Genomic DNA, 10,190 nt, shown 5'->3' with positions numbered 1-10,190 from the left:
TAGGAGAAATTTTGCAGCGGTGCGGGAGGGCAGAAAGAGCCGGAGTGCCTGGGTCGGGTTCGGTAGTTTCTGCCCGAACCCGAAGCCATGACCCTTTCCCTGACCCTCCGAAAGGTTCAGTCATTTTCAGCTGTGTACATGAGGTAGAAATTACGCTTATTACGGACGACGTTGAGACTTAAAGGCCACACGTGGAGCTGCGTGGCCCAGCCGGAGCTAGTGCCCAGGCATTCTTCGCATTCGGCCCGGGTCACCACCGAGACCTGTTACGTCTACATATTCAGAAGCAGGGGCATTTAGCGACTCCCGGACATTCCCGGTACGTTGATGTCGGGTGTGTGGAAGCTGGGCGCCGGGTACGCACGCCCCAAGCCGCGAGGGCAGTAGCCCCCTACCCGCGCGGCGTCACTGTCACCCCTGGCAACCTGCGAAGCGCGAGAGACCCTGCCCTTTAAGGGAAGCCTAAGTCCGGCCTTCTTCGTTTCGCGCGCCCGCCCGCGGCGCCGGTACTGCGAACATGGCCCAGGCTGCACGCGCGTTGTGGCCAGGCGGGCGCGCTCTGGCCTGGAGGCTGGGTGGTCGCCTTGCGCCGGGACTCCCAGCACAGAGCCGAACCGGCTTCGCGGGGGCGGCAGGAGGCCGGGGCCCCGCTGCCACCGCCCGCAAGGGAAGCCCACGGCTCCTGGGGGCTGCGGCGCTGGCCCTGGGGGGCGCCGTGGGGTTGTACTACACCGCGCGGTGGCACCTGCATGCGCAGAATCTCCGCGCGAAGCGCCCCGCCACGCAGGTAAGCCTGGGCTGGACCGAGCTACTGGAAGGGGCTGTGGTGTCAGCGCCGAACTACGGGACATCTAACAAGCGACAAGGTCGGGAATCGCCTCCTCGGTCCGCCGGTGACCTTGGGAGAGTGATGGTTTTGTCTCCGTTCCCTCAGCGTCCTCATCTGTGAAATGGGGGCGCTACTGATGCCTGCTAACTAAAATTGTTGTCTTTGTCTTAAAGGCGTTTTGCTAACTTGTTTCAAGACTTTTTAATGGGAAGATTTGCAGATCACAGAAAAGAGAAAGCCTCTTTCACAGTTTATCACTTTTCAAACATTTTTGTCGATCCCCTCCCATCATCCCTAAATCCTAAGGTTGTGTATTTATTAGTATTGTTAGTAGTATTTTCATGCAACCGATGACCCTTAGACTCCAGGCCTCGAGACAGGGAGGGACACGGAAGTGTCCCTCGAGCCAGGGGGTGGCCCAGCTGCCTTTGCAGTGCTTTATACACAGCACTAGCGCAGCCGTTCTCTGCTGGGATCCCCACCACCCACCCACAGGTGCTTTTTTCTGTATCCAGGGTAACGGGTGGGTGGAGTTTTCTGTATCTCCCTGCCCACCTCCAAGGGGCCAGCCTGTTTCCCATCTGAACATTGACTGCAGCTGTGACTTTCAAACATGAATATGTAGCAAGCTCACTTGGGGCTTTCCTGCTGGAGGGAACCAGGATCCAGGCCCATGGCCCAGATACAACCCTCCCCTCTTGGAGATTTGAGGTAGACCCCACTCTGGCCGATGCTGGGCTACTGGCTGGGTTGTAGCCCAACTCTGTTGCCCTCACTCAGAAGTCCCTGGGGTTGGAATGGGGATGGGCACGTTGAGTTGAAACGATTGCTCTGCGTCTGGGAGGGCACACCTGTGGGTGTCTGGTGTCCCTTTGGAACAGGAGGAAGAAGAGAGGTTTTTATCCAGTGTAGGACAGAGATCAGAAGATTTCTCCTACACAGACTTCCTGCCTGGGGAGCGCTCTGGATGGGGGCTGAGCCTGGGCTGTCCACTGCATGAGCCTGCTCCCCACCTCCCCATACCCTCTTTCTCCACGCCACCCCCCATTCCTCCCAATGTTCTCAGGGTCATCTTAGAAGACTTCTCTAGGAAACAAGTTTGCTTGGGGGCAGGGCCTGGGTTGGGGGGCAGCGCTGGGTACCAGGCCTCAGAAGCCCCCCTCCCTCTGCTCCCCACCCAGCTCTCCCTGTCCGGCCGCCTGCAGCTGACTCTGTACCAGTACAAAACATGTCCCTTCTGCAGCAAGGTCCGTGCCTTCCTGGACTTCCATGCCCTGCCCTACCAGGTGGTGGAGGTGAACCCCGTGCTTAGGGCCGAGATCAAGTTCTCCTCCTATAGGAAGGTGCCCATCCTGCTGGCCCAAGAAGGAGACAGCTTGGTGAGCTTCGGGAGCCCCCCACCATGTCCCGGGTTGTCCTGGAGTACCCTCGAGTCGGGCTCTGCACTGCAGCCCTGGAAGGAACTTGGGCTCTTGGCCTCAGCTGAGGGTTATGAAGGGAAAGTAGCTGGTGTGCAGTAGATATTCAACAAATAGAGGCTGCCTTCCTTCCCTACCAACACCAAACACCAGCCTAGTCTAAGAGCACCACAGAGCTTAACAATGTGGGTTCTGAAATCAGGGTGGTCTGGGTTCAAGGTGTGGCTCTGACCCTCTGGCTGTGTGACTTGAGGACAGCCACTTAGGCTCTCTGGGCTTGCTTCCTCGATAATCAACAGAGGACTGTACTCTCTGGGTTGTGGGGAATGCCTGGCACAGTACTTAGCTCCTAGTATGTAGCTTCTGGAGTCCACCCTGTCCCTCAGTGCCCAGAAGGCCAGGTGGGCCCAGACCCTGCTCCCCATTAGCCACACTTGGGTCTCCCTTATGATGGGCCTCCCTGAGAGTGGGTAGTGTATCCTGCGGGGAGGGGAGAGCTCAGTGGGCATTGGTTTTAGGGGGAAGCCCCTAGGGGTGGGTAAACAGTGCCCCAGTTCCTGTGGAATGCCTGGGCACTGGTGTTATTCAGTGGCCCCTGTGATCCTGCCAGGGCCAGTCAGCTCCTGACCCCCTCCTATGATGTAAACCAACCTCTTCTCCTCCAGCAACAACTGAACGACTCCTCTGTCATCATCAGCGCCCTTAAGACCTACCTGGTATCGGGGTAAGGAGCCTGTCGGACACCCAGGCAGGTGTCAGTTTGTCCCTTCTGTCTCCGGGGAGGCCTCACCTGAGTTTGTGCATGGGGAGCAGGCTGGGCTGCTGTTCACGTCTCCAGAATGGGCCATGGGCATCCTGCTCTGAGACCCCCTTCCTCTCTGCACATCTCCCTCTGAGACCCGGGAGATGCCAGGTCTCAGACCGAGTATCTGGGAGCAACTGCTGTGTTCCTCATCTGTCAGGGAAGTGCTCCTGGTGTCTGTCCCAAATGCCTCTTGCTGCAGGAGCTCCTGTGTCACCTACAAGAGGGTGGGGGTGGGGGGGTAATCACCCTAAAGAGGGGAGGGTTCAGTCTCCTGGAGGAGGAAGGAGTTGGGGTGAGGCTCTGGATGTCCCCCAAAGGCAGCCCCTGGAAGACATCATCACCTACTATCCGCCCATGAAGGCCATGAATGACCAGGGCAAGGAGGTGACGGAGTTCTGCAACAAGTACTGGCTCATGCTAGACGAGAAGGAGGCCCAGCGAATGTATGGTGGGAAGGAGGCCAGGACGTGAGTGGGGCTGGGGCCGGCCCTGGGGAGGTGGCGAGGGTGGGGGTCTTCCCCAAAGGGGCCCAGGCTGAGAGGCGATGTGAGGGGAAAGCAGCATGGGAAACCAGGAGGGCTGGGGCCGAGCCCCAGGCCGGGCTGAGTCTCCGTAAGGACCTGCTGCTTGGGCCTCAGCTTCCCATCCATACACTAGGACGTTGAGATAGTGGGTCTGCTCCCCCACCTCCCAGGCCCTGGCTGAGGAAGCCCACCTGGCCCGCCCTCTGTCCCGTTCGCCTGCAGGGAGGAGATGAAGTGGCGGCAGTGGGCAGACGACTGGCTGGTACATCTCATCTCCCCCAATGTGTACCGCACGCCTGCCGAGGCCCTGGCCTCCTTTGACTACATTGTCAGGGAGGGCAAGTTCGGGACCGTGGAGGGTGCCATGGCCAAGTACGTGGGCGCAGCTGCCATGTACCTCATCAGCAAGCGGCTCAAGAGCAGGTGATGGCGCACGTGTGTGCATGTGTGTATGTGTGACAGCTTTCCCGCTGTCCCCACCTGGGCCAGGATAGGAGGCCCCTGATGGACTTCCCTCATCCCTGCCCAGGCACCACCTCCAGGATGACGTGCGTGAGGACCTCTATGAGGCTGCCAATAAGTGGGTGGCAGCGGTGGGCAAAGACCGGCCCTTCATGGGGGGCCAGGAGCCGAACCTTGCTGACCTGGTGAGTGTGGTGGTGATGGTAGGGGGTGCCCAGATTGAGGGGCCTATCTTTGGGGACAGAGAAGCCCAGGTGGGGAAAGCCAAGATGTAGGCAATACCTACATCTCCCAGCTCTCCTACCTCAGCAGCACCTGGCTCCATCTTTTGTCAGGGGCTTAAAGACTGCCTTGGTTCCCATAACTGACAAGTTCAATGGAAGGGTTGGCTTCAGGTCCGGCTGGATCCAGGGGCCCAAGCTGTGTTACCAGGGCTCAGGCTTTCCTGTTGCCTCTCAACTCCTTGCAGTTGGCCTTAGCCTGAGGTCGGCCAGGTCCTGTGCTCCAGCCTTCACCCAGCAAAAGCCCTGGCCTCCACGTCTATCGTGAAGCAGTCCTGTAGTCAGGGTGGAACACATTGATTGGCAGGCCCAGTCTCAGAGCTGGGTGGTGGTGGAGGTCTCAGGACCTGAGAGTGGGGGCAGGCATTGTCCCAAAGGAAACTCTGGTGCAGGGGGTGGCGGGGGTTTGCCTAGTAGGGGAGTGTGGGTGTGGGGCAGGCGAAACCTGCAGCCACCCCATGCACTTCAAAGCCCTGTGTGCAAAATTAGCCCTCTGGTGGGTCTCAGAGCTCTCAGAGAGGGGAGGTGACAGGCCCCAGGGCACACAGCTGGCAGATAATGGGATGGGTCTGGATGTCACCTCTGGACCCACCCTAGGCGGTGTATGGCGTGCTGCGTGTGATGGAGGGCCTGGAGGCCTTTGATGACCTGATGCAACACACTCACATCCAGCCCTGGTACCTGCGGGTAGAGAAGGCCATCGCTGAGGCCCCGCAGTGAGCTGAGCCTCCCTGCTGGGAGGAACAGGGACACAGCAGAAGACACTGGCTGCAGGGACGAGGGTCGCTGAGCCAGCATGCGGCAATGCTGTCCGGGGAGGGGGCAGGATCGTTCACCTCTTGCCCACCCCCATCCCCCCAGCATTCTTTGTTTCTAACACTGGATGCCTGCTAGAGCCCTGGGACATGAGGTGATGAGGCCAGGCTCCATTTCCCATCACAGTCCCCTGTGGGGCACGGAGGGGCTGCCCACCCCCACCCTGGGCCTCCTGCTCGTCTCCTGTTCTCTGGGGCTCTCAGTGGCTGCCCCCTCTACACCCTATAGGTGGGAATTGGGTTGGGCTCCTGCCTTGGACAAAGGAAGTAGGGACACTCCATTTAGGGAGAGCCCCATCCTTGGTTCCCCTGGTTTCTGCTTTTCCCAAGCACCCCCAGGACTCTGTGTCATATTTGAAATAAAAAGATTGCTGCTCCCCTCCTGACGGTGCTGTGGTGAGCTCTGTGGCAGGGGCTGCAAGTGGCTGCCAGTTCGGATGGCTTTGGAATGGGGTCAAGCCCAGCCCTGCTGGTAACTACTGTTTGTCCAGTATTACTAAGTGGCAGGCCTGGGGTCAAAGGCTTAGCAGGCTTCGTGTCACATGAGGCTTGGGACATCAGCAGCGAGGCTCAGAGATGGTCCAGGGTACAGTCTCTGAGGGACTGACTGGGACTCTGGGTGGTGGCTCCCCTCTCTGAGCCTCAGTTTCCTCATCTGCCAAATGGGCGTCATGATAGTCCCCACCTCCTGGGGAAGTTGTGAGGGTTCAGTGACAAGATGCAGGTCAAGTGCACAGAATGATGTCAGGCTCAGAGCAGGAGCCGGGGTTGTTCTAATCCTGCTGTACAGACCAAGGACACCAAGGTCAGAGAGCAGTGCCTTGCAGGGCCCCTGGCAGCAGGTGGCCACCCCCGGCTTCAATCCCAGGCCTGGGATCTTACAGGTATGGACGCTAGGATAGGATCTATAGGGAAAAGCCAGCTCTGAGAATGAGGGGGGCTGTGGGTAGAACCCCCTTCTAAATGGTGCCCTGGGCTGAGGTCTTTGTTTCCCTGCTTTTGGCAGATGAGGGGCATGGTAGTCCACCACGGCAGCCCTCCAGAGGCCAGACGGATGGCCAGTGCGCCCAACTCCCCCCACTGGGCCCTCTCTGTTGGGTGGTGACTGGACAACCCTTCCAGACCCAGCCTGAAGGGTATTTAAATTTTCTTTAGTACTTTGTAAAAACAAAAATAATTCATATTCCCTGTAATAGCAAACATTCAAATAAAGTGGAAGTGTGATGAGTACTCCGGAAGCAGGCAGCACGACATCTGGAATCAGTGGCTTCAGTTTCTCCTGCATGCCTGGTCTGCCACCTGTCGGTCCTCGTGCCATGGTGGCCATCTGTTTTTGTCAGCATGTGTCTCATTGGCTCATTCTGGACGGCTGCAGAGTGCGCCACATACGTACCGTAACCCACTGGCCAGGCCTGTGTTGTGGAGTACCAGGCGAGTTTCCCTTCCTGTCTCCTGGGGGCTGTGGGAGGAAGGAGAGAAGCCAAGGCCTGAGGCCACACCAGCCTGGGACATGAGGAACCATGGAGGCTGCCTCCAAGGGGCCAACAGGTAGCAGGGTCCCGGAGCCAGCACTGTGTCCAGCATGCTCTTCCTGCTCCAGGGGCCTGGGGTGGTGTGTGCCTCCCTCAGGAAAGGACAGGAACTAGGCCTGGAGCGCCATGATGGCCAAGGGACAGCCTTCCCTGCCTCCCTGCTGCGCCCCGCCCCACTTGCTGTGTCCCTTCTCTTCACAGCCAGCCTTTTCCTGCCATCCTCAAACCTCACCTGGAGTTACTTGGTACCTTGCCAGCTGCTCAAGGAGGCAGACTCATCCTTCCTTGTCTTAGTCCCATATTCCCCAAAGGGAGCATCTGATGTGCCCCGGCTTGGTTCAAGGTGTCCACCTTCTGTCCATGACATTGTGTGACCAGGGGAGAATCTCACTGCCGCACCCTACCCTGTGCTCCCTGCCCTGCTCAGCCCAACAATTGGGATTTCCAGCCTCGGCTTCCCCTTGTGACCCAGTCCCACGAAGGAGGCCCTGGGTGCAGGCGGGGCCCCAGCTACTATCCGTTTCCCCTCTCCCTGTTTTCACATAACACAGAGATGTTTGCTTTTGTCTCCACATTTTGCAGAGGAGGATACGGTTGGTGGTGGAACCATGCAGGGGACAGGGGCCTGACTCCTGACTGGGGCTTTTTCCCTGGGGCTGCTGCAGGCACAGAGGAGCATGCCTGTATCCTCGCCCTCCTCTGAAGGGTCACCTTAAGGAAAATTCCAAGGACTGTACTAGCTAGACCCATTCTCTGTGACTTGGGCTGGAGACCGGCTAGTCAACCCAAAGCTACCATGGGACACCAACTGAGCCCTGCTTCTTTCAGCGAGTATCACCCCCGAAGAGGTGACAACCCTGCCTCAGTTTTCCCAAATGTTCCTTGGCCTGGCCCCCTGGCGTGTTTTCCCATAACCACGAGAGGGCGATAGAGGATACGAAACCCTGTGGGAGATGGGACCATGGCCTGCTGCTGCCACCTTGCGGTCACTCTGGAATTGCATCTTGGCAGTCTTCATTATCCGGGGACCCTGTTTGCCCATTGGTAAAATACGGTTTGGCATGCAAGGGTTTGAAGATGGGCAGGTAGGAAAAGCCACACCTCTTAGGGGAAAGTGCCTCAAGCCAGGAACCCTTGCTCCATCTTGGTCATGCTCAGGTCATGGCATATCCCCTATGGCCTTGATGGTAGCAGAAGGCCTGAGGTGGGAACCCTGCCACAGCCCACAGTAACCTTGGGCAAGACCCATCCTTGGGCCAACCCTTGGAGGTCAGTTAACCTCCGTGGGGTTAGTGCCATCAGGGATGAGAAGATTGCACAGAGTCCATGTGCCCAGTCAACACATGGGCGTTTTTATGCAGCTAGTGGGTCTGTTGTCTGTTCTCAGAACACACTCCCTGCTTTGTTCCCAACTGGTCTCCCAGAGCTCAGGAAGTAAGAAGGGAAGAAAATCGTGACAAAGGCGGGGTGTGGGGGGGTGAGGGGGTGGGGGTGGGGGGCCCTCCTCCCTGGGAGTCAGGAGGGCTCTATGGGGATAGCAAGCCACAGCCAGGCTACAAGAATCAGGAGGATTCTGTTTCGTTTTTGTTTGTTAGATTGTTAAATTTTTAAATTTCACCTTGATTATATAAATAATTGATGTTTGTTGTACATAACCACTTAAAACTTTTTTGGAATACAGCCTTCTAGTTTATTTCTGATGTAGCCTACATTACATATAGCTATATCTCCATATATGTATATATCTCTATATATGTGGGCTCACCGCAGCCCAGCTCCAGGGAAAGCTGTTGTTCACAATCTTAGATGTAGAGGGCGCAGCTCACTGGCCCATGTGGGAATCGAACCCGCGACCTCAACGTTAGGAGCACGGTGCTCAAAACACCTGAGCCACTGGGCTGGTGGGCTGGCCCCTCAGACACTGTTCTTCCTCACCATTCCTGATGATTGTGTAGTATTCCGCAGCAGAAAGTGTTCCGTTGGATGACTGTTCCCTGATTCATTTAACCAGTCGAATGGGAAGGATTTTCTCAGGCAGAAGTGTCTAATAGGGAACAGGAGTTGTAGTGAGGGAACGGTGTGGTGCGATAATAATGGGCCCCCAAATATATGCAGGTTCTAATCCCTAGCAGCTGTGAAAGTTATGTGGTAAAGAGAATTTGTCGATGTGATTAAAGTCCTGATTTTGAGATAGAGTGTTCTGGATTATCTAGGTGGGCCCTAAAGGTGGGCCCTAAATATAATCACAAGTGTCCTTAAAAGAGCGAGATTACACTACAGAAGAGGAGACAGGACAACAGAAGCAAGAGCCTGTAGTCATGGGAGGAAGAGGTCGCAAGCTAAGGAATGCAGGTAGCCTCCGGAAGCCCAGAAAGGAGTCTGGAAAAGCAGGACATGGGTTTTCGAGAGAGCCTCCAGGAGGAAACAGCCCTGCCAACACCTTGGTTTCAGCCCAGTGAAATTGATTTGGACTTCTGGCCTCTAGAACTGTAAGAGAATGCTTTTTTTTTTTTAAGATTTTATAGGGGAAGGGGAACAGGACTTCATTGGGGAACAATGTGTACTTCCAAGACTTTTCTAAGTCAAGTTGTTGTCCTTTCTTAGTTGCAGGGGGCACAGCCTACCATCCCTTGCGGGAGTCGAACCACTCCCGGCAACCTTGTGGTTGAGAGCCCGTGCTCTAACCAACTGAGCCATCTGGCCACCTGGGAGCTGAGCTGCAGCTCATTGACTTCATTCTAGTTGTGGAGGGTGCAGCTTGCTGGCCCATGTGGGGATCAAACCGGCATTGCCCAGAACTTACGCTCTAATCAACTGAGCCACCTGTCCGCCCCCATTTGTGTTGTTTTAAGACACCAAGTTTGTGGTAGTAGCAGCCATAGGAGATTAATATAAGTGGTATAAGCCAGTACAGTCAGAGAAGAGAAACTGCTGCAGAGACCTCGGGCAAGTCCCCTGTCCTGTGTCAATGTCCTGCTCTGTAAAATGAGGGGGTGAGGGTTGGGCTCTTTGGTGCAGCAGGGATGCCCCACCTGGCGGGTGTGGGTGGAGCCAGAGCCCTTTCTCATCAGCCCCAAGAACTGCTGTGGGGAGATAATGATTCCTCCTGGGCCACAGGGGCTGTGCTCATGGGCGATGGCAAATGGCCAAAAGAGATCATTCCTTTGTGGCCCCTACCCTGCCCGCCTGCCGGGAGCAGGAGGCCTATGTTTATCTTACTCCCTAAGGGCACTGGGGCAGGCCTCTGGTTCTCCCTGGCCTCAGTTTCCTCATTCTTGGCTCCTCCCGGCCCTACTCCATCACTCCCCTCCTGCTGGCCCCGCCCCTCCATCCCTGGGCGACCTCTTCAGCCACTGTGAGCGGGCCTTGCTGGTCCGCTCCAGCTTCCTTGTCAGCCCTGGAGGCCAGGGACCAAAGTCCACCTGTGGGCAGCTGGGCCCAGCATGCAACTGCTCCTCCTCTCACCCTTGCCCTACATTCTAACCCGATCAGACCAGTGAGATCAGGACTAGGGGCAGCCCAGC

At 56.9% G+C, this 10,190-nt stretch overlaps 1 protein-coding gene across 4 annotated transcripts; it reads left to right on the top strand.

Annotated features, from left to right (window-relative positions):
* On the top strand, positions 1-5,517 carry PTGES2 (prostaglandin E synthase 2). 4 transcript variants are annotated; one of them, XM_019728688.2, is made up of 7 exons: positions 1-319; positions 2,011-2,208; positions 2,913-2,971; positions 3,370-3,519; positions 3,799-3,999; positions 4,106-4,223; positions 4,917-5,517. In XM_019728688.2, exons 4-7 carry the CDS (start codon positions 3,407-3,409, stop codon positions 5,037-5,039), a joined length of 555 nt encoding a protein of 184 aa, XP_019584247.2. In that variant the 5' UTR covers positions 1-319; positions 2,011-2,208; positions 2,913-2,971; positions 3,370-3,406; the 3' UTR covers positions 5,040-5,517. The 4 variants fall into 4 exon arrangements, with proteins under 4 accessions (XP_019584247.2, XP_019584248.2, XP_019584245.2 ...); XM_019728689.2 differs by having other exon boundaries at positions 32-319; positions 2,073-2,208; XM_019728686.2 differs by lacking the exon at positions 1-319 and adding an exon at positions 479-787.
* The last annotated feature ends 4,673 nt before the right edge of the window (positions 5,518-10,190 follow it).

This window comes from Rhinolophus sinicus, linkage group LG04 (genome assembly GCF_036562045.2).
Source record: "Rhinolophus sinicus isolate RSC01 linkage group LG04, ASM3656204v1, whole genome shotgun sequence".
NCBI lineage: Eukaryota > Metazoa > Chordata > Mammalia > Chiroptera > Rhinolophidae > Rhinolophus > Rhinolophus sinicus.
The sequence above is the reverse complement of the archived record's forward strand: the minus strand, read 5'-3'. Positions and strand labels throughout refer to the sequence as shown.

Excerpts from the sequence above, each read along its gene's own strand:
- PTGES2 (XM_019728686.2), top strand. The coding sequence starts at position 518 with ATGGCCCAGGCTGCACGCGCGTTGTGGCCAGGCGGGCGCGCTCTGGCC. Across the intron at positions 2,972-3,369 it reads AAGACCTACCTGGTATCGGG|GCAGCCCCTGGAAGACATCA; the intron begins GTAAGGAGCCTG and ends TGTCCCCCAAAG. Across the intron at positions 3,520-3,798 it reads GGTGGGAAGGAGGCCAGGAC|GGAGGAGATGAAGTGGCGGC; the intron begins GTGAGTGGGGCT and ends GTTCGCCTGCAG.